This window comes from Phyllobates terribilis, unplaced genomic scaffold (genome assembly GCF_046119375.1).
Source record: "Phyllobates terribilis strain yellow unplaced genomic scaffold, ASM4611937v1 Scaffold_13__5_contigs__length_258822181, whole genome shotgun sequence".
NCBI lineage: Eukaryota > Metazoa > Chordata > Amphibia > Anura > Dendrobatidae > Phyllobates > Phyllobates terribilis.
The window spans coordinates 179,032,573-179,057,436 of record NW_027362773.1 but is presented as its reverse complement, the minus strand read 5'-3'; the positions used below and the strand labels follow the sequence as shown (position 1 = coordinate 179,057,436).

Genomic DNA, 24,864 nt, shown 5'->3' with positions numbered 1-24,864 from the left:
GCATCTCCCAGTATCACTCCCAGCATCACTCCCAGCATCTCCCAGTATCACTCCCAGTATCACTCCCAGCATCTCCCAGTATCACTCCCAGCATCTCCCAGTATCACTCCCAGCATCTCCCAGTATCACTCCCAGCATCACTCCCAGCATCTCCCAGCATCTCCCAGCATCACTCCCAGCATCACTCCCAGCATCTCCCAGTATCACTCCCAGCATCACTCCCAGCATCTCCCAGTATCACTCCCAGCATCTCCCAGTATCACTCCCAGCATCTCCCAGTATCACTCCCAGCATCTCCCAGTATCACTCCCAGCATCACTCCCAGCATCTCCCAGTATCACTCCCAGCATCACTCCCAGCATCTCCCAGTATCACTCCCAGTATCACTCCCAGCATCTCCCAGCATCACTCCCAGCATCACTCCCAGCATCTCCCAGTATCACTCCCAGCATCTCCCAGTATCACTCCCAGCATCACTCCCAGCATCTCCCAGTATCACTCCCAGCATCTCCTTGTATCACTCCCAGCATCTCCCAGTATCACTCCCAGCATCACTCCCAGCATCACTCCCAGCATCACTCCCAGCATCTCCCAGTATCACTCCCAGCATCACTCCCAGCATCACTCCCAGCATCTCCCAGTTTCACTCCCAGCATCTCCCAGTATCACTCCCAGCATCTCCCAGTATCACTCCCAGCATCACTCCCAGCATCTCTCCCAGCATCACTCCCAGCATCACTCCCAGCATCACTCCCAGCATCACTCCCAGCATCACTCCCAGCATCTCCCAGTATCACTCCCAGCATCTCCCAGTATCACTCCCAGCATCTCCCAGCATCACTCCCAGCATCACTCCCAGCATCACTCCCAGTATCTCTCCCAGTATCTCTCCCAGCATCACTCCCAGCATCACTCCCAGCATCACTCCCAGTATCTCTCCCAGCATCTCTCCCAGCATCTCTCCCAGCATCACTCCCAGCATCACTCCCAGCATCACTCCCAGCATCACTCCCAGCATCACTCCCAGCATCACTCCCAGCATCACTCCCAGCATCACTCTCAGTATGACTCTCAGCATCTTCCCAGTATGACTCTCAGCATCTTCCCAGTATGACTCTCAGCATCTTCCCAGTATCACTCCCAGCATCTCTCCATTATTGCCGTCTCTTCTTCTCTCCCCCCAATCACTTGACGATTTAGTAAATTTGCCGGATATATAATTCAGTCCATTAAATGGAAAAATAACTTGCAGAAAGCACTTTAACTTCTAGATCCCTGGAAAAAAAAATCCCAGTCACTTAGAGGAGGAGGAGGATGGGGGTGATGATCACCTAGGTGATCTCACTACAACTTTAGAGCAGACATATGGTGGGAGGAGGAGGAGGAGGAGGGGGACAATTCTGCGTTCATTAACTCCATCCCCCTAATAAATGTAAAATAGAAATGTCCTTAAAGTAAATCCGCTGATCTCCAGAAAGCAGTTCAGTGGGAGCTGGGGCTTTTATGGACTAATGTCGGGGGATTAGCTGTCGCCCCCACAACTTACAGCTTTAAAGGGGCCATTGTTATGTGAAAAAAAAAAAACAACCAAAGAAGCCGGCCACAGCATTGAGAAACCCCCAACCAGAGAAGCTGACCACAGCATTGAGAAACCCCCAACCAGAGAAGCCGACCACAGCATTGAGAAACCCCCAACCAGAGAAGCCGACCACAGCACTGAGAAACCCCCAACCAGAGAAGCCGACCACAGCATTGAGAAACCCCCAACCAGAGAAGCCGGCCACAGCATTGAGAAACCCCCAACCAGAGAAGCCGACCACAGCACTGAGAAACCCCCAACCAGAGAAGCCGACCACAGCACTGAGAAACCCCCAACCAGAGAAGCCGACCACAGCATTGAGAAACCCCCAACCAGAGAAGCCGACCACAGCACTGAGAAACCCCCAACCAGAGAAGCCGGCCACAGCATTGAGAAACCCCCAACCAGAGAAGCCGGCCACAGCATTGAGAAACCCCCAACCAGAGAAGCCGACCACAGCATTGAGAAACCCCCAACCAGAGAAGCCGACCACAGCATTGAGAAACCCCCAACCAGAGAAGCCGACCACAGCACTGAGAAACCCCCAACCAGAGAAGCCGGCCACAGCACTGAGAAACCCCCAACCAGAGAAGCCGACCACAGGACTGAGAAACCCCCAACCAGAGAAGCCGGCCACAGCATTGAGAAACCCCCAACCAGAGAAGCCGACCACAGGACTGAGAAACCCCCAACCAGAGAAGCCGACCACAGGACTGAGAAACCCCCAACCAGAGAAGCCGACCACAGCACTGAGAAACCCCCAACCAGAGAAGCCGACCACAGCACTGAGAAACCCCCAACCAGAGAAGCCGACCACAGCACTGAGAAACCCCCAACCAGAGAAGCCGACCACAGCACTGAGAAACCCCCAACCAGAGAAGCCGACCACAGGACTGAGAAACCCCCAACCAGAGAAGCCGGCCACAGCATTGAGAAACCCCCAACCAGAGAAGCCGACCACAGGACTGAGAAACCCTCAACCAGAGAAGCCGACCACAGCACTGAGAAACCCCCAACCAGAGAAGCCGACCACAGCACTGAGAAACCCCCAACCAGAGAAGCCGACCACAGCACTGAGAAACCCCCAACCAGAGAAGCCGACCACAGCACTGAGAAACCCCCAACCAGAGAAGCCGACCACAGGACTGAGAAACCCCCAACCAGAGAAGCCGGCCACAGCATTGAGAAACCCCCAACCAGAGAAGCCGACCACAGGACTGAGAAACCCTCAACCAGAGAAGCCGACCACAGCACTGAGAAACCCCCAACCAGAGAAGCCGACCACAGCACTGAGAAACCCCCAACCAGAGAAGCCGACCACAGCACTGAGAAACCCCCAACCAGAGAAGCCGACCACAGGACTGAGAAACCCCCAACCAGAGAAGCCGACCACAGGACTGAGAAACCCCCAACCAGAGAAGCCGACCACAGCACTGAGAAACCCCCAACCAGAGAAGCCGACCACAGCACTGAGAAACCCCCAACCAGAGAAGCCGACCACAGCACTGAGAAACCCCCAACCAGAGAAGCCGACCACAGCATTGAGAAACCCCCAACCAGAGAAGCCGACCACAGGACTGAGAAACCCCCAACCAGAGAAGCCGACCACAGCACTGAGAAACCCCCAACCAGAGAAGCCGACCACAGCACTGAGAAACCCCCAACCAGAGAAGCCGACCACAGCACTGAGAAACCCCCAACCAGAGAAGCCGACCACAGCACTGAGAAACCCCCAACCAGAGAAGCCGACCACAGGACTGAGAAACCCCCAACCAGAGAAGCCGACCACAGGACTGAGAAACCCCCAACCAGAGAAGCCGACCACAGCACTGAGAAACCCCCAACCAGAGAAGCCGACCACAGCACTGAGAAACCCCCAACCAGAGAAGCCGGCCACAGCACTGAGAAACCCCCAACCAGAGAAGCCGGCCACAGCACTGAGAAACCCCCAACCAGAGAAGCCGGCCACAGGACTGAGAAACCCCCAACCAGAGAAGCCGGCCACAGGACTGAGAAACCCCCAACCAGAGAAGCCGACCACAGGACTGAGAAACCCCCAACCAGAGAAGCCGACCACAGCATTGAGAAACCCCCAACCAGAGAAGCCGGCCACAACATAAATATTCATCCCGATCCGATTTGCATATATATTGAAGATCATGTATAATGCATGGGGGAGAGGTCGCCGGCGGCAGCACCTACCGTCCTCCTTGTCTAGCACCATCATCGCAGGGATCCGTCCCGGGGTCTCCGCTCACAACTCCGGGGAAACAGCAGTGACGACCCGCAGGCACCGAGCAGAGCGTCCGCCGCCAACCACTGCCAACCACCGGGCTCCGAGCACCAACTTGTCCAGCTCCGAACCAGACGCCTCAGCTAGAAGGACATCGCGCTGGATCTCTGGACCGGCACCAAGCGATCTCTGCCCGACTGGACCGGCACCAAGCGATCTCTGCCCGACTGGACCGGCACCAAGCGATCTCTGCCCGACTGGACCGGCACCCAGCGATCTCTGCCCGACTGGACCGGCACCCAGCGATCTCTGCCCGACTGGACCGGCACCAAGCGATCTCTGCCCGACTGGACCGGCACCCAGCGATCTCTGCCCGACTGGACCGGCACCAAGCGATCTCTGCCCGACTGGACCGGCACTCAGCGATCTCTGCCCGACTGGACCTGCACCCGGCGATCTCTGCCCCACTGGACCTGCAGGGTGAGTGCCACCAGGAGGTCAGGGCTCCGCCGAGCACCCTCCACCGCTGCCCACAATCATCTGTCTCGGTGCAGCTGCCGCCTCTGTGGAAGTGTCCGTCCCCGGTGCAGGCGGAATCCTTCCCGGAATCACCGGCAGCTAAGCACAGTCAACCGGAGCAAAGAAAAAGCGACAAGGGGGAAAAGAAAGAAAAGGAGGCGAGGAACGGGGAGCGGAGGAGCGGGGGACCGGAGGAGCGGAGGACCGGGGAGCGGAGGACCGGGGAGCGGAGGAGCGGGGAGCGGAGGACCGGGGAGCGGGGAGCGGAGGAGCGGAGGACCGGGGAGCGGAGGAGCGGGGAGCGGAGGACCGAGGACCGGGGAGCGGAGGACCGGGGAGCGGAGGACCGGGGAGCGGAGGAGCGGGTGCTGCTGCTTCTGCCGCCGCCGCTGCCGCGATTTATCAGCTTTGTACTCGCGCTACTGAATAAATTCCCATCTCTTCCCATAGAGCCTTTATCCTACTGACACGGTTTAATGGGGACTGAAGCGGCTCCATAGCGCCACCTGCAGCCTCCACCGCGCTATGACTGCTGAGCAGCCCATGGAGGGGGCGCAGACATAAAGCGGAGCTGCTCCTGTCTCTTCTTGTTGATTGTGTCATAAAAATGAGGTAAATAAGAAAATGCAACATTTATCAACAATGTATCAATCCTGCCTCCTCCTCCTCATCCTCAGGAGCAAAAGTGACTCTCTGCACCGGAAGGTAAAGCTTAGAGGCTCATTCCAAGGCAGACCTGAAACTTCTCACAGCTGAGGGTTCGTTACACTTGTATCCTCTGTGATCTAATCACCCTGCACAGTTCTCTCTCCTGCCTCCCCTGATAACAAGGTGGCCAACTTTACTTTTTATTTTTTTCTGGACGACTTATCAAAAAAATCACAGACGGACAATATTATTTATGGACACATTGGAAAACGATAATAAATCCTTATGATTATCAGTGACCCGTCCACAGCCCAGAACGCTGATCTCAGACCCCGGCCGCAGTCACTGCGAGCTGTAAAATGATGAGAGTTATGCTCAAAATAATCTGCAGAAGTTTCTTTGGCTTGAAAAAAAAAAAATCACAAACGTCTTCATTCTTTTTTTTTTTACGGACCGGGCAAAAAAGTGCCCTCGAGTTACGGACTGTCCTGGAATTTCTTGGACGGATGGCGGCCATGACCGATACATTGCATCAAGACAGGGCGGAGAATTATCTAGAATGGAGAGGTGAAAAATATTGTGTGTAGATCTCGAGCTTTAGGATCTAATGAATGGAAGTTTCCCCCCCGGAGATCCCAAAGTCTGTTAGAAAGTTGTAGAAGTTTTCGTTCTCACATAATAGAATGGCTGCCTGTGTAAAGGGACTAAGTTCCAGGTTATCCTTCAGTCAGCTGTCAGTCAGCTGTCAGTCAGCAGTCAGTCAGTCAGCTGTCAGTCAGTCAGCAGTCAGTCAGCAGTCAGTCAGCAGTCAGTCAGTCAGCAGTCAGTCAGCAGTCAGTCAGCAGGCACTCAGCAGTCAGTCAGTCAGCAGTCAGTCAGCTGTCAGTCAGTCAGCTGTCAGTCAGTCAGCAGTCAGTCAGTCAGCAGTCAGTCAGTCAGCAGGCAGTCAGTCAGCAGTCAGTCAGCAGTCAGTCAGCTGTCAGTCAGCTGTCAGTCAAACCCCTCTCCTTTCTGGAGACTCCTTCCCTCAGTCAGCGAGTTCCTGTTAAGTACATCCTTATACGAGCAGAGCTGTAATGTAAAGCATGGGGGAATATTACCAGCCCGAGCCTCTGATGAGACGCGAGGCCTTTAGACGAGGTCAATAGACAAGGCAGCTAAAGTCGCCGACCGTGGCTGTGTCCTAACATATTTAACTTTTTTTCTACTCCACGTTCTATTGATCTGTAATCTAATAGACAATTGTGGAATTCCTGATTATGATTTTCCGCTCTCCATAATCGCCATAATCCCTGCAATCTCACTTATTCCACCGCACCAGTAATGACGAGCTTGGATGTGGACGATGATGATGATGATGTGATGGCTGCGATCATTCCCACCTGCCTGACATATTCACCAGGTGGAAGCGCCACCCCCACAGCTGACGTCTATGGATATATGGTTATAATTAGTTGCTGTTTTTCATAAGACAAATTCTAGGTGCCGCATCCCATTAACAAATCCCCCGGGACGTTCCTGACAAGCGTAATGTATGAGGCGGCGCGCACACAACATCTGGCAACATAGTGACCGGGTAATTAGCAAGGAAAAGTCCTAAGAACACGAAGAAAACTGAAGAATATTTCTTAATGTTGCAGCTATTTATAATGTATCACTTCCCTGGGGGCAGATGCAATAGAGGTATATACTTCACCCTGTGTTGTTTATATATATGGTGTTTATGTGGTGTATATATGGGGTATATAGGGTGTATATAAAATGGGTATATATGGGGTATATAGGGTGTATATATGGTCTATATGTGGTATATATGAGGAGTATATGTGGTGTATATATGGGGTATATGTGGTCTATATGTGGTGTATATGTGGAGTATATGAGGAGTGTATGTGAGGTATATGTGGTCTATATGTGGTATATATGAGGAGTATATGTGGTGTATATATGGGGTATATGTGGGGTATATGAGGTATATGTGGTCTATATGTGGAGTATATGAGGAGTATATGTGGTGTATATATGGAGTATATAGGGTATATGTGGAGTATATGTGGTGCTGACCTTGCGCTCTAATGGTAATAAGATGACTCTGCTGACCCTGCCCTCTAGCGATAATAAGATGACTCTGCTGACCCTGCCATCTAGCGATAATAAGATGACTCTGCTGACCCTGCCCTCTAGCGATAATAAGATGACTCTGCTGACCCTGCCCTCTAGCGATAATAAGATGACTCTGCTGACCCTGCCCTCTAGTGATAATAAGATGACTCTGCTGACCCTGCCCTCTAGCGATAATAAGATGACTCTGCTGACCCTGCCCTCTAGCGATAATAAGATGACTCTGCTGACCCTGCCCTCTAGCGATAATAAGATGACTCTGCTGGCTCTGCTCTCTAGCGATAATAAGATGACTCTGCTGACCCTGCCCTCTAGCGATAATAAGATGACTCTGCTGGCTCTGCCCTCTAGCGATAATAAGATGACTCTGCTGACCCTGCCCTCTAGCGATAATAAGATGACTCTGCTGGCTCTGCCCTCTAGCGATAATAAGATGACTCTGCTGGCTCTGCCCTCTAGCGATAATAAGATGACTCTGCTGGCTCTGCCCTCTAGCGATAATAAGATGACTCTGCTGGCTCAGCCCTCTAGCGATAATAAGATGACTCTGCTGACCCTGCTCTCTAGCGATAATAAGATGACTCTGCTGACCCTGCCCTCTAGCGATAATAAGATGACTCTGCTGGCTCTGCCCTCTAGCGATAATAAGATGACTCTGCTGACCCTGCCCTCTAGCGATAATAAGATGACTCTGCTGACCCTGCCCTCTAGCGATAATAAGATGACTCTGCTGACCCTGCCCTCTAGCGATAATAAGATGACTCTGCTGACCCTGCCCTCTAGCGATAATATGACTCTGCTGACCCTGCCCTCTAGTGATAATAAGATGACTCTGCTGACCCTGCCCTCTAGCGATAATAAGATGACTCTGCTGGCCCTGCCCTCTAGCGATAATAAGATGACTCTGCTGACCCTGCCCTCTAGCGATAATAAGATGACTCTGCTGACCCTGCCCTCTAGCGATAATAAGATGACTCTGCTGACCCTGCCCTCTAGCGATAATAAGATGACTCTGCTGACCCTGCCCTCTAGCGATAATAAGATGACTCTGCTGACCCTGCCCTCTAGCGATAATAAGATGACTCTGCTGGCCCTGCCCTCTAGCGATAATAAGATGACTCTGCTGGCCCTGCCCTCTAGCGATAATAAGATGACTCTGCTGGCCCTGCCCCAGTCTATACAGCAGAACTGAAAAATAACCTGCAGAATACAGGTGGTGCCAATTTATTGTGCGCTATGTGCAGAAACTAGAATACATCAGGATTTGCACGGAAATAATAATTACAAAAGAAAAACAGTTTTTTTTCGTTTTCCGGCAATGTATCCTTTTTATGACAGTAATATCCATGTGCAATTCAAATAAAAAGGTTCAAAAATAAAACATGAGAAACTGAAATGTTTATTCCTTCTTGGACATTTATGGAATCTTGCGGATGTGCAATAAATGACCAAGAATAACCTAATACTGAATATTCACATTTGTCAGTAAAGAGCAAGTATAAAATAATAAATGAAGGAAAAAAAAGAGAAGATATTTTTTCTTTCAATTTCAGCCTCCAATATTCTACATGATGTAAAATTGACTTTATCTCATGAATTTATTTCCAGCTCTCATCTCTGGCTCCATTCGCTGACATTTAAGTAAATGTACCTGAATATTTGTTGTCTCCCCTTCAGCTGCGCCTTCCTCAGTCCGGACATGTGAAAATTATTGTGCATTAATATTTGCAGCTAAAGGGAATCTGTCAGCAGTTTTTTTGCAATTTAATCTAAGAGCAGCATAACAGAGAAAGAGAGCCTGATTCCAGGGATGTGTCACTTACTGAGCTGTGTGCTGCAATACAATCATTGTTTTATCAGGAGGAGAATATCAGTGCAGGACTAGTTCTCACATGCACAGCAGTCCAGCTAATCTTTGTAACCCCCGCCCCCACCACTGATTGGCAACTTACTGACAATGTACAGTGTACACAGAGCAGCCAATCAGGAGTGTGGGTTATACAGAGCTCGCCATTCTGAGCACCGCTACATCTACAACAGAGAAAACAGAGATTTTATCAAAACTGCAGCAAGCAGTCCAGTAAGTGACACATTGCTGGAATCAGGGTCCTGCTCCTACATCATGCTGCTCTCAGATTATATAGCAAAAACCTGCTGACTGTTTCCATTTAAAGCCAAGAATGGAATATTGACAAAAGAAAAGTATAATGGAAAGATTTGTTTCTCCTTCAAGTTTTGGAGACTGTATTAGTTGTATGCTTTAAGAAATCAGCAGTACAAGTGAAGATAAGAAACATTGTAATGTATCAAATTAGAGAAAACGACCCTTTTCCTTACTGATTAGTCACTTTCTGCCTGCTGCACTGTTCAATTCACTCTGAAAAACTGCTCAAATCTGTCTACAAATCTGTCTGCAACAAGGGATCAGATTACAACTTCTGCTATATATTATATATAAAAATCTATGGACTGGAGAGAATTTGGAGGGAGATAAAAGAAGATGCAAGGAGAAACTGCTGAGGTTTGTAGTGTAGGTAGAAAAACTGCAGGATACAAATCATATAATGGTCACAAATAATGTCATTTCTCATGTGCAGGACGGCTTGTTCTGAAATGTCAGCTCACAGCACAGGTGCACTTTAAGGTTTTATAAAACTCTAAAAAAAAATATATAGCTAAAAAACATGGTCAAAGGTTTGGATTTCACAAACTCTACATGTAAAAAAATAAAAACTCAATTAATTAATAATAATAAAAAAAAGAAAACAGGAGAATAAAACTGATCCTAAAGACAATAAATAAATAAAACATGAAATGCAATGTATCCAGACGATCACCTCTAGCACAAGGTCTTCCCCTTATCCAGACCAGATGCCTGGTGAACGGTGATACAATTGTCAGCTCCCCCATAATGTACTGGTCAGCCCCCCTAGAAGACCATCTTGTAAGACAAGCTTTGGTGGCTCTCCCAAGAGGCGATCTGTAATAATAACTCATGACAATGTCCACGATGTCAGAGACAATGATAATACTAAGAATAATAATTCTGAGGACACGATAGAATAGGTTATATAATAATAGCATTGTCGGCTCGTGCTTTATTCCGCAGCTTCTACCTCAGGACGGGTGTGAACTTCGCCTTTTGTGGCGGCCCCTGGCAGGGACAGGGTTAACCCTGTGCGGTGGCTTCGCTCTATAAATGTAACTAATCGTGTTGTCGCTGCTCGTCTGTGTGACATAAAGGCGAGTGACAGGTTTACCATGCATCGTAATAAGTCAAATATTCCCACATAAAGATTACTCTACCCAAAAAGAAAAGGATCCTGCCGAGAAGACGAAACAAACAAAAGCGCGACCGCGGCGACCCGCTGCCCGACTGAGGGGCGCGGAAGAGGGTCTGACCTCTATAATAGAAGGACAACGAGAACATGTTTACAGGGAAATGACGACACCTGGGGAGATAGATCAATAAGAGATACATAGATAAAAGATAGATAATAGATCAATAAGAGATAAATAATATAATAGATAGATGATAGATAGATAATAGATAGATGATAGATAATAGATGATAGATAATAGATAGATGATAGATAGATGATAGATAATAGATAGATAATAGATAGATGATAGATAATAGATAGATAATAGATAGATGATAGATAATAGATAGATAGATAGATAATAGATAGATGATAGATAATAGATAGATAATAGATAGATGATAGATAATAGATAGATAATAGATAGATGATAGATAATAGATGATAGATAATAGATGATAGATAATAGATAGATAATAGATGATAGATAGATAATAGATAGATGATAGATAATAGATAGATAATAGATAGATAATAGATGATAGATAATAGATAGATAATAGATAATCGATGGTGACATCTCCTACATTATCTGTACTCAGAGAGTTATCACTGTGTTATCTGTGGTGTTACATAGGACTGCAGGTGACATCTACTACATTATCTGTACTCAGAGTTATCACTGTGTTATCTGTGGTGTTACATGGGACTGCAGGTGTCATCTACTACATTATCTGTCCTCAGAGAGTTATCACTGTGTTATCTGTGGTGTTACATAGGACTGCAGGTGACATCTACTACATTATCTGTACTCAGAGAGATATCACTGTGTTATCTGTGGTGTTACATAGGACTGCAGGTGACATCTACTACATTATCTGTACTCAGAGAGATATCACTGTGTTATCTGTGGTGTTACATAGGACTGCAGGTGACATCTACTACATTATCTGTACTCAGAGAGTTATCACTGTGTTATCTGTGGTGTTACATAGGACTGCAGGTGACATCTACTACATTATCTGTACTCAGAGAGTTATCACTGTGTTATCTGTGGTGTTACATAGGACTGCAGATGACATCTACTACATTATCTGTACTCAGAGAGTTATCACTGTGTTATCTGTGCTGTTACATAGGACTGCAGGTGACATCTACTACATTATCTGTACTCAGAGAGTTATCACTGTGTTATCTGTGGTGTTACATAGGACTGCAGGTGACATCTACTACATTATCTGTACTCAGAGAGTTATCACTGTGTTATCTGTGGTGTTACATAGGACTGCAGATGACATCTACTACATTATCTGTACTCAGAGAGTTATCACTGTGTTATCTGTGGTGTTACATAGGACTGCAGGTGACATCTACTAGATTATCTGTACTCAGAGAGATATCACTGTGTTATCTGTGGTGTTACATGGGACTGCAGGTGACATCTACTACATTATCTGTACTCAGAGATATCACTGTGTTATCTGTGGTGTTACATAGGACTGCAGGTGACATCTGCTACATTATCTGTACTCAGAGAGATATCACTGTGTTATCTGTGGTGTTACATAGGACTGCAGATGACATCTACTACATTATCTGTACTCAGAGAGTTATCACTGTGTTACCTGTGGTGTTACATAGGACTGCAGGTGACATCTACTACATTATCTGTACTCAGAGAGTTATCACTGTGTTATCTGTGGTGTTACATAGGACTGCAGATGACATCTACTACATTATCTGTACTCAGAGAGTTATCACTGTGTTATCTGTGGTGTTACATAGGACTGCAGGTGACATCTACTACATTATCTGTACTCAGAGAGATATCACTGTGTTATCTGTGGTGTTACATGGGACTGCAGATGACATCTACTACATTATCTGTACTCAGAGAGTTATCACTGTGTTATCTGTGGTGTTACATAGGACTGCAGGTGACATCTACTACATTATCTGTAATCAGAGAGTTATCACTGTGTTATCTGTGGTGTTACATGGGACTGCAGGTGACATCTGCTACATTATCTGTACTCAGAGAGTTATCACTGTGTTATCTGTGGTGTTACATAGGACTGCAGGTGACATCTACTACATTATCTGTACTCAGAGAGTTATCACTGTGTTACCTGTGGTGTTACATAGGACTGCAGGTGACATCTACTACATTATCTGTACTCAGAGAGTTATCACTGTGTTATCTGTGGTGTTACATAGGACTGCAGGTGACATCTACTACATTATCTGTACTCAGGGAGTTATCACTGTGTTATCTGTGGTGTTACATAGGACTGCAGGTGACATCTACTACATTATCTGTACTCAGAGAGTTATCACTGTGTTATCTGTGGTGTTACATGGGACTGCAGGTGACATCTACTACATTATCTGTACTCAGCGAGTTATCACTGTGTAATCTGTGGTGTTACATAGGACTGCAGGTGACATCTACTACATTATCTGTACTCAGAGAGTTATCACTGTTATCTGTGGTGTTACATAGGACTGCAGGTGACATCTACTACATTATCTGTACTCAGAGAGTTATCACTGTGTTATCTGTGGTTACATAGGACTGCAGGTGACATCTACTACATTATCTGTACTCAGAGAGATATCACTGTGTTATCTGTGGTGTTACATAGGACTGCAGGCGACATCTACTACATTATCTGTACTCAGAGAGTTATCACTGTGTTATCTGTGGTTACATAGGACTGCAGGCGACATCTCCTCCTGTCAGTTTCTGCCTCCCCCGGCTGCCGCTGTCTGGGCGGTGCTGCGCGCTTTATCGTTTGACCTTTATATATTTATATACAATCAATAGCCACTTAGCCGCGCACCTTTCATGAGAGCTTCCAGGCTGATAAGCGGCGGCGCCCACTGATCTCTGCAGCTTTGAGTTTTCTAAGTTTACTGCAATGTCTTGAAGGAAAATAGGAAATCTTGTGCTCTGCCCGTCAGATGTGCGGCTCCGCTCGTGGCTGGGGAGGCGCCCCGCTGCTCTGCTGACAATCAGTGTGCGGCTCGCCCTCCGCTCCTCGCCCTCCGCTCCTCGCCCTCCGCTACAGATACTGAAAATGTCACTTACTTTGCATGATTAAAGGAAGCGTTACGCACAGAGGTATTGATCAGCGCGGCCTGCAATCTTTTTAAGTCATTTCATCGCGGCGTAATGAAAAATATGCTACTTAAAACAGAATCTCCAATTACCTTCCCCCGCAGCCGCCACCGAGGATTTGCCATCTGTATAAAGTTTTATTACCGGTAAGAACAGATTGGCACAGAATGGAGCGTGGCACCGGGTGCGATCATGTCCACTCCGCCTAGAATGGATCAGCAAGGTGACCTCCGCCGATAGCGGCGGGACAGGCAGGATGGAGCCCGGGCGCCGGGGTGAGAAGTGCGCGGGCGCCGGGGTGAGAAGTGCGCGGGCGACGGGGTGAGAAGTGAGCGGGCGACGGGGTGAGAAGTGAGCGGGCGACGGGGTGAGAAGTGAGCGGGCGACGGGGTGAGAAGTGCGCGGGCGACGGGGTGAGAAGTGAGCGGGCGACGGGGTGAGAAGTGAGCGGGCGACGGGGTGAGAAGTGCGCGGGCGCCGGGGTGAGAAGTGCGCGGGCGACGGGGTGAGAAGTGCGCGGGCGACGGGGTGAGAAGTGAGCGGGCGACGGGGTGAGAAGTGAGCGGGCGACGGGGTGAGAAGTGAGCGGGCGACGGGGTGAGAAGTGCGCGGGCGCCGGGGTGAGAAGTGCGCGGGCGCCGGGGTGAGAAGTGCGCGGGCGACGGGGTGAGAAGTGAGCGGGCGACGGGGTGAGAAGTGAGCGGGCGCCGGGGTGAGAAGTGAGCGGGCGACGGGGTGAGAAGTGAGCGGGTGACGGGGTGAGAAGTGCGCGGGCGACGGGGTGAGAAGTGAGCGGGCGACGGGGTGAGAAGTGAGCGGGCGACGGGGTGAGAAGTGAGCGGGCGACGGGGTGAGAAGTGAGCGGGCGACGGGGTGAGAAGTGAGCGGGCGACGGGGTGAGAAGTGAGCGGGCGACGGGGTGAGAAGTGCGCGGGCGACGGGGTGAGAAGTGAGCGGGCGACGGGGTGAGAAGTGCGCGGGCGACGGGGTGAGAAGTGCGCGGGCGGCGGGGTGAGAAGTGCGCGGGCGGCGGGGTGAGAAGTGCGCGGGCGGCGGGGTGAGAAGTGAGCGGGCGGCGGGGTGAGAAGTGAGCGGGCGGCGGGGTGAGAAGTGAGCGGGCGGCGGGGTGAGAAGTGAGCGGGCGACGGGGTGAGAAGTGAGCGGGCGACGGGGTGAGAAGTGAGCGGGCGACGGGGTGAGAAGTGCGCGGGCGGCGGGGTGAGAAGTGCGCGGGCGGCGGGGTGAGAAGTGAGCGGGCGGCGGGGTGAGAAGTGAGCGGGCGACGGGGTGAGAAGTGAGCGGGCGACGGGGTGAGAAGTGCGCGGGCGACGGGGTGAGAAGGGAAACTCCACCCGGACTGGAGGTGTCGCCAGATGGAAACATTCGCACCAGTGATCCGGCACCTGGGTGGGCACTCCTGATAGCGGGGGGCTACACATATCCTCACAGATGCTGGTGTGTAGAGTGTAAGCTCCATTTGTATAATGAGGGATAGATGATGGCGGAGTATATATATGTATATACTGATGTCGGACGCACTCGATCACTATCACATGTGCTCCCACATTGTTACATATTGGGATCAAATTCCGCCTTCACAGCAGGTTTTTTTGAGTCACTTTTCATTTTTTTTCGTATATTTTGCGTTTTACGCCAAACATTCAAAACGGTGAACGAGGTTCATGACTTTTGCGCAACATGGAAAAGCTCTTAGATTTTGCCTTTTACCTTTTTTTTTTTTGTGAGTTTGTTGTGCAGAAGAAGTGGCACGTTCTGCTCAAATAAATTTGTACAAAAATTCTAGATGTACAAAAAAAAAATAAAAAAATCACACTGGGAGACTGGGGGACATTTTCACAAAAAAGTTATCAACTTTTTAAAAAGTCACAATTTATGAAATAGCCACAAACATCTGTAAACCCCCAAAACCTCGCACACGATGACGAACGTAGAAAACAAACAGGCGAATACGTAGAATAGTCTATAGAAAAAAAAGGCACAAAGTAAAAGAAGTATAAGACACAAATGAAAAACGGGCAAAAAAGATACAAGAAGTAGAAAAAAAGCACAAATGTAATAATGACTCGGCCCAAAGTCTCGTTGTAGGTTACTGTTTTCACATCACAGGTTGTTACATTGTTGCAGCCACCTCCATCCTGTTACATCCGATCTCTCATTACTGCCGCATATTATATATCATATAACATATTCATCGTTACTCCACACCGTCCCTTCATATTACCCGTCTCCTATCTCGCTGCATACGGCTCTATTCACACTGCGTTTTGCAGCATTTTGGGGGCTTTTTTTTATTTATTTCTTACTGATCGCAGACTCCGTGGTTTTTATACGAAACTTAAAAAAATACCAGAAAAAAAACACTCGTTACAAAATAGAAAACACAACCGGAAACGCTGGAAAAATCGTCTCAATGAACAAATAAAAAACTACAAACTATTGTCACCTTCCCTCCAACTCCAAGACTAAGCGCCCCCAGAGGGCAAAATGGAACTCTGCCCCCAGGAGCCCCCAGATCCGGCCCTCAGTGATCGGCCAATTACCCCGAATTACAGACCCCAGCCACAGAGGCAAAACGAAAACCTGCTGAAAATGAAAGAATGAAAGATCTTATGTGGATGAGAGCGTCAATGTGAGAGCAGTAAATGGTCCCAGCACCAGCGCTGCCTCCGCCGACCCCACCAGCACCGCCACCACGGACCTCACCAGCACCGCCTCCAGCCTCCGCCGACCCCACCAGCACCACCTCCGCCGACCCCACCAGCACCGCCTCCGCCAACCCCACCAGCACCACCTCCGCCGACCCCACCAGCACCGCCTCCAGCCTCCGCCGACCCCACCAGCACCACCTCCGCCGACCCCACCAGCACCGCCTCCGCCGACCCCACCAGCACCACCTCCGCCGACCCCACCAGCACCGCCTCCAGCCTCCACGGACCTCACCAGCACCGCCTCCAACCTCCGTCGATCCCACCAGCACCGCCTCCAGCCTCCGCTGACCCCACCAGCACTGCCTTCAGCCTCCGCCGACTCCACCAGCACCGCCTCCAACCTCCTCAGACCTCACCAGCACCAACTCCAGCCTCCACGGACCTCACCAGCACCGCCTCCAGCCTCCGCCGACCCCACCAGCACCGCCTCCAGCCTCCGCCGACCCCACCAGCACCACCTCCAGCCTCCGCAGACCTCACCAACACCGCCTCCAACCTCCGCAGACCTCACCAGCACCACCTCCAGCCTCCGTGGACCTCACCAGCACCGCCTCCAGCTTCCACGGACCTCACCAGCACCGCCTCCAGCCTCTGTGGACATCACCAGCACTGCCTCCAGCCTCCGTGGACCTCACCAGCACCGCCTCCAGCCTCCACGGACCTCACCAGCACCGCCTCCAACCTCCGTCGATCCCACCAGCACCGCCTCCAGCCTCCACTGACCCCACCAGCACTGCCTTCAGCCTCCGCCGACTCCACCAGCACCGCCTCCAACCTCCTCAGACCTCACCAGCACCAACTCCAGCCTCCACGGACCTCACCAGCACCGCCTCCAGCCTCCGCCGACCCCACCAGCACCACCTCCAGCCTCCGCAGACCTCACCAACACCGCCTCCAACCTCCGCAGACCTCACCAGCACCACCTCCAGCCTCCGTGGACCTCACCAGCACCGCCTCCAGCTTCCACGGACCTCACCAGCACCGCCTCCAGCCTCTGTGGACATCACCAGCACTGCCTCCAGCCTCCGTGGACCTCATCAGCACTGCCTCCAGCCTCCGTGGACCTCATCAGCACCGCCTCCAGCCTCCGCGGACCTCACCAGCACCACCTCCAGCCTCCGCGGACCTGATGAGCACCGCCTCCAGCCTCTGCAGACCTCACCAGCACTGCCACCAGCCCCCACGGACCTCACAGCACCACCTCCAGCCTCCGTGGACCTCACCAGCACTGCCTCCAGCCTCCGTGGACCTCACCAGCACTGCCCCCAGCCCCCACGGACCTCACCAGCACTGCCCCCAGCCCCCATGAACCTCACCAGCACTGCTTCAAGCCTCTGTGGACCTCACCAGCACTGCCTTCAGCCCCCGCGGACCTCACCAGTGCTGCATCCAGCCTCTGTGGACTTCACCAGTACCGCCTTTAGTCTCCGCGGACCTCACCAGGGCTGCGTCCAGCCTCCGCAGACCTCGCCAGCACTTCCCCTTGCCCTGCAGACCTCGCCAGCACTTCCCCTTGCCCTGCAGACCTCGCCAGCGCTTCCCCTTGCCCTGCAGACCACGGCAGCGCTGCCCCTTGCCCTGCAGACCTCGGCAGCGCTGCCCCTTGCCCTGCAGACCTCGGCAGCGCTGCCCCTTGCCCTGCCGACCTCGGCAGCGCTGCCCCTTGCCCTGCCGACCTCGGCAGCGCTGCCCCTTGCCCTGCAGACCTCGGCAGCACATCCCCTTGCCCTGCAGACCTCGGCAGCACATGCCCTTGCCCTGCAGACCTCGGCAGCACATGCCCTTGCCCTGCAGACCTCGGCAGCGCTGCCCCTTGCCCTGCAGACCTCGGCAGCGCTGCCCTTGCCCTGCAGACCTCGGCAGCGCTGCCCTTGCCCTGCAGACCTTGGCAGCGCTGCCCCTTTGACTCTTCGCTTCCTTCTCTTGCTGGACTCTTAGATGAAGTTTCCTCGTGGAGAGAATTCAGGCTGATAATGACCCACAGGGCGGGGAGCGGAGCCGAGAAGCCCCTCACAGCAGCAGTGAGCCCCTCTGTGTGCGCTGTTGGTCAGGACAATATCTGAGCCCTATGGGGACAGGGACTGATGCGAGTGATGACAATCTGTGTACAGCGCTGCGGAATATATGGCCGCTATATAAATGTAAAGGCTATATACCCAAGGAGGTGACCCCGGTGCGGCCACTTCACCCCCTCGTACATTTGTCGTCTTGGAGACACCTGCCCGCGTCCCCGCCATAAGTGCTGCTGCTGCTGCGACGACCCCGCAGCTCTGCTGCTGCTTACACTCCGGGTAATTGCACCTTTTTAGGAGGAGATCAATGTCAGACATCTGGCGGCCATTAGCAGCGGCGGCTGCTGCCACACCAGCGTCTTTGGAGATGGATTGGAGAGATTGGAAGTAAAGTGCTGATCTCGAAAGGTAAATGCCCCCGAGCAGCTGCCGCGGCGGGGACCGGTGACCGGCGGCTGCGCCATTAACCCTTCCCTGTCTGCACGGGGAACCAAGCAGGTCCCCTGTACTCCACTACTAGAACCCAAATGTCTGCACGTACCACAACTCCAATGCAATCTGGTGCGGATGATGGGAGTGATAAGAACTGCTCCATTAACCATTCCCTGTCTGCCCTCGAAGCTGACCAGGTCCCCGATACCTGTCTGCCGAGGAGGATGAGGGTGATGAAAACCAAAGTTTAATGACTTGTAACTGTAACGTGTGACTCTGATTAACCCTTCCCGGCCCAGACTCGGGGTCAAACAGGTCCCTGGTATTTACCTCCAATAACCCGGGTGTCGGCATTTACCACAGCTCCTAATGCAACCTGATGAGGATGAGGAAGGTCGAGTTTGTTTTTCCTCCCTGGGACCATCTGATACAGACGGCCGTCCGTGTGTCAGTAATGAGCCCCCCCTTCCCCCGCTCGCCGTTACCCGCTCTTTCCATCGCCTTTTCCTTCCATCCGTGAATTTTTCCCATCTTTGCAAAATTTTCAATTCTACAATTAAAAAAAAAATAAAATCTCCGTCTCCCTGAGAATCGGCGCTCAGGTGTCAAACATCTCCGACCCCCTCCCCCGAGCGCTCGCCATCCCTCCTGCCAGACTACAGATACGTGGACAACCGAAAACTTGTTTCCTGTCAGTCCCGTCCTTCACATGTCTCATCTGAAAAGTAAATTAGTTCCGCTCCAGCCCAAGGATTCCTCCCCGGCACCGGCGGCGGCAGCGGCGGCTAATGCCTCATGCTCTCCAGTCTATTAATAGGAGGAATCTGCAGACGCCGGGAATCAATGAACACAGGGAAAAACGAGCGAGGAGGAAGGAGGCGATGGCAGACGGCAGAGCCGGAGTACGGAGCCGTGCTGCAGTGCAGAGCGGAGAATAAAAACGAGCAGAGCGGCGAGCGGAAGCGTGCCGAGAGCAGAGCGGTGTGCAGAGCGCCACAATCACAATGGAGCGAGGATACATAACGGCCACTCACCGTCCTCCTTGTCCAGCACCATCCTCCCAGAGTCTGCAGGGAGCCCGAGCTCGGCTGCTCCGCCGTCACCAGGAGCCTCCAACACGGAGAGGAGAGGAGACGGAGCAGGCGAGGAGGCGGCGATCGTCCTCTGCGGGGTCCAGGGACGTCTCAGCCTGGATCACATTCAGCAGAAGCCTCCTGATCGCTGCTCCGTACAGAAACTGCCGGGCTCCCGGGATACAATGTGCTGGTGTGATGGTGGCTGCGTGCAGGCGGCTGTGCCGGCGTGTGCTCTGCTGCTGCCGCCGCTGCTGCTGCTGCCGGAGAAATGCGCCGGCTTCTCCCAGACCCTAAGATCCCTCGTTAATTAAATCAATTCATTATGCTGAGATCTGATTAGCAGCCCATCCCCCTCCTTTGAATCAATTATTCAATACACAAACATAATTGGCTGTGCGAGGGGTGTCTAAGTATTAGCTTATTTAACTCCAAGGACACTAATTACCCCCAGGGCAAGAGAACTTTTCTCATTAATTCTGACAAAACACAAAAGCGCAGTCAGTGATCGTACGTGTGCAGGAGGAGGACGACGACGACACGGCGGCAGGAGCCGAGATCCGGCTGCTCTATGTGTCTGCACAGCGCCGAGCACCGGAGCCGCCATCAGCCCCGCTACCGGAGCGGCCACCAAAGTCACAAGCTGAGGGCGGCCGGGAACTCCGGGGCCTGGAGCAGCCGGCTACGTCCAACAATGACATCACAGTGCTGTACGGTGACATCACTATAGTGTATGGTGACATCACTAGTGTACGGTGACATCACTATAGTGCACAATGACATCACTTTAGGGTACAGTGACATCACTATAGTGTATGGTGACATCGCTGTAGTGTATAATGACATCACTGTAGTGTACGGTGACATCACTATAGTGTACGATGACATCACTGTAGTGTATGGTGACATCACTAGTGTACGGTGACATCACTATAGTGCACAATGACATCACTAGTGTACGGTGACATCACTATAGTGTACGGTAAAATCACTGTAGTGTACGGTGACATCACTATAGTGTACGGTGACATCACTATAGTGTATGGTGACATCGCTGTAGTGTATAATGACATCACTGTAGTGTACGGTGACATCACTAGTGTACGGTGACATCACTGTAGTGTATGGTGACATCACTAGTGTACGGTGACATCACTATAGTGCACAATGACATCACTAGTGTACGGTGACATCACTATAGTGTACGGTGACATCACTGTAGTGTATGGTGACATCACTATAGTGTACGGTGACATCACTGTAATGTACGGTGACATCACTGCAATGTACGGTGACATCACTATAGTGGACGGTGACATCACTGTAATGTATGATGACATCACTGCAGTGTATGGTGACATCACTAGTGTACGGTGACATCACTATAGTGTATGATGACATCACTGTAGTGTACGGTGACATCACTAGTGTATGGTGACATCACTATAGTGCACAATGACATCACTAGTGTACAATGACATCACTGTAGTGTATGGTGACATCACTATAGTGTACGGTGACATCACTGTAATGTACGGTGACATCACTGCAATGTACGGTGACATCACTATAGTGTACGGTGACATCACTGCAGTGTATGGTGACATCACTAGTGTACGGTGACATCACTGAGTAGATTTATTACATTGGGACAGTCGTGGCTCCTCGCAGCCTCTGTACATTATAGTACAATAAGTTATTATAGAACAACACAAAGACTGACAGGTCCCTAATAAGAGAGTGTGTGCGACATACAGTGTGCGACATACAGTGTGTAACATACAGTGTGTGCGACATAGTGTGCGACATACAGTGTGTGACATACAGTGTGCGACATACAGTGTGTGACATACAGTGTGTGCGACATAGTGTGCGACATACAGTGTGTGACATACAGTGTGCGACATACAGTGTGTGACATACAGTGTGTGCGACATAGTGTGCGACATACAGTGTGTGACATACAGTGTGCGACATACAGTGTGTGACATACAGTGTGTGCGACATAGTGTGCGACATACAGTGTGTGACATACAGTGTGCGACATACAGTGTGTGACATACAGTGTGTGCGACATAGTGTGCGACATACAGTGTGCGACATACAGTGTGTGACATACAGTGTGTGACATACAGTGTGCGACATACAGTGTGTGACATACAGTGTGCGACATACAGTGTGTGACATACAGTGTGTGCGACATAGTGTGCGACATACAGTGTGCGACATACAGTGTGTGACATACAGTGTGCGACATACAGTGTGTGACATAGTGTGCGACATACGGTGACATCACTGCAGTGTACGGTGACATCACTATAGTGTACGGTGACATCACTGTCGTGTATGGTGACATCACTAGTGTACGGTGACATCACTATAGTGTACGGTGACATCACTGTAGTGCATGGTGACATCACTATAGTGTACGGTGACATCATTGTAATGTACGGTGACATCACTGCAATGTACGGTGATATCACTATAGTGGACGGTGACATCACTGTAATGTATGGTGACATCACTGCAGTGTATGGTGACATCACTAGTGTACGGTGACATCACTATAGTGTACGGTGACATCACTATAGTGTATGATGACATCACTGTAGTGTACGGGGACATCACTAGTGTATGGTGACATCACTAGTGTACGGTGACATCACTATAGTGTATGATGACATCACTATAGTGTACGGTGACATCACTATAGTGTATGATGACATCACTGTAGTGTACGGTGACATCACTAGTGTATGGTGACATCACTATAGTGCACAATGACATCACTAGTGTACAATGACATCACTGTAGTGTATGGTGACATCACTATAGTGTACGGTGACATCACTGTAATGTACGGTGACATCACTGCAATGTACGGTGACATCACTATAGTGTATAGTGACATCACTGTAATGTATGGTGACATCACTGCAATGTACGGTGACATCACTGCAATGTACGGTGACATCACTATAGTGTACGGTGACATCACTGCAGTGTATGGTGACATCACTAGTGTACGGTGACATCACTATAGTGTACGGTGACATCACTGCAATGTACGGTGACATCACTATAGTGTATAGTGACATCACTGTAATGTATGGTGACATCACTGCAATGTACGGTGACATCACTATAGTGTACGGTGACATCACTGCAGTGTATGGTGACATCACTAGTGTACGGTGACATCACTATAGTGTACGGTGACATCACTGCAGTGTATGGTGACATCACTAGTGTACGGTGACATCACTATAGTGTACGGTGACATCACTGAGTAGATTTATTACATTGGGACAGTCGTGGCTCCTCGCAGCCTCTGTACATTATAGTACAATAAGTTATTATAGAACAACACAAAGACTGACAGGTCCCTAATAAGAGAGTGTGTGCGACATACAGTGTGCGACATACAGTGTGCGACATACAGTGTGCGACATACAGTGTGTGCGACATAGTGTGCGACATACAGTGTGTGACATACAGTGTGCGACATACAGTGTGTGACATACAGTGTGCGACATACAGTGTGTGACATACAGTGTGTGCGACATAGTGTGCGACATACAGTGTGTGACATACAGTGTGCGACATACAGTGTGTGACATACAGTGTGTGCGACATAGTGTGCGACATACAGTGTGTGACATACAGTGTGTGACATACAGTGTGCGACATACAGTGTGTGACATACAGTGTGCGACATACAGTGTGTGACATACAGTGTGTGCGACATAGTGTGCGACATACAGTGTGTGACATAGTGTGCGACATACAGTGTGCGACATACAGTGTGTGACATAGTGTGTGACATACAGTGTGTGCGTGTGTCCCCTGAGTGAGGACCTGAAACACGAACTTCTCCCATCATTACCAGTGGTTGTGATGGTGAATGTGTTATAACATAAATGTGCAGTCACTGTCCGCAGTCTCTTCTACTCTTTCTCTCTCTCTGTTTTTCTCCTTCCATCTCTCTTTCTTTTTCATTCTTTTTCTTTTTCTTTCTTTTTTTTTGTTGCTATTTTTTTTCCCTTTCTCTCCGTCCTTTCACTTTTTCTTCTTTTGTACTTTTCTTCCTTTTTCCTTCTCTCCTTTCTTTCTTTTCTTTTTCTTTCTCTCTTTCATTATCTCATTTTTCTTTCTTTCACTTTTCCTCCTTCCCTTTCTTCTTTTTCCTTCGCCTTCTTGCTGTCTATTCTTTCTTTCTTTTTTTTTTGCTATTTTTTCTCTCCTTTTTTTTGCTCCTTTCATTTTTTCTTCCTTTGGACTTTTCTTGCTATTTCTCTTTTCTTTCTTTATAATTTTTTTCTTTCTCTTTCATTATCTCCTTTTTCTTTCTCTCCTTTATCTTTTTTTTTTCTCTCTTTCATTATCTCATTTTTCTTTCTTTATCTTTTCTTTTTCTTTCTCTTTCATTATCTCATTTTTCTTTCTCTCCTTTCTTTATCTTTTCTTTTTTTCTCTCTTTCATTATCTCCTTTTTCTTTCTCTGACTTTTCCTCCTTCCCTTTCTTCTCTTTTTCCTTCACCTTCTTGCTGCCTCTTCTTTCTCTCCTTTATCTTTTCTTTTTCTCTCTTTCATTATCCCCCTTTTCTTTCTCTCCTTTATGTTTTCTTTTTTCTCTCTCTTTCATTATCTCCTTTTTCTTTCTCTGACTTTTCCTCCTTCCCTTTCTTCTCTTTTTCCTTCGCCTTCTTGCTGCCTCTTCTTTCTCTCCTTTATCTTTTCTTTTTCTCTCTTTCATTATCCCCCTTTTCTTTCTCTCCTTTATCTTTTCTTTTTTCTCTCTCTTTCATTATCTCCTTTTTCTTTCTCTGACTTTTCCTCCTTCCCTTTCTTCTCTTTTTCCTTCGCCTTCTTGCTGCCTCTTCTTTCTCTCCTTTATCTTTTCTTTTTCTCTCTTTCATTATCCCCCTTTTCTTTCTCTCCTTTATCTTTTCTTTTTTCTCTCTCTTTCATTATCTCCTTTTTCTTTCTCTCCTTTATCTTTTCTTTTTCTCTCTTTCATTATCTCCTTTTTCTTTCTCTGACTTTTCCTCCTTCCCTTTCTTCTCTTTTTCC

The 24,864-nt window shown here is 49.8% G+C and overlaps 1 protein-coding gene across 2 annotated transcripts in view; it reads right to left on the bottom strand.

Annotated features, from left to right (window-relative positions):
- LMO1 (LIM domain only 1) overlaps positions 1 to 20,110 on the bottom strand; it is a 301,575-nt gene extending 281,465 nt beyond the window's left edge. Inside the window, exon 1 of one of the 2 annotated variants that reach the window (XM_073659077.1) lies at positions 19,752 to 20,110. In XM_073659077.1, the coding sequence (XP_073515178.1) occupies positions 19,752 to 19,773 (22 nt within the window). In that variant the 5' untranslated portion in view covers positions 19,774 to 20,110. Of the gene's footprint in view, positions 1 to 3,781; positions 4,929 to 19,751 lie in introns of those variants that run through there. The other variant, XM_073659076.1, reaches the window with a different exon arrangement.
- Positions 20,111 to 24,864: the final 4,754 nt, after the last annotated feature.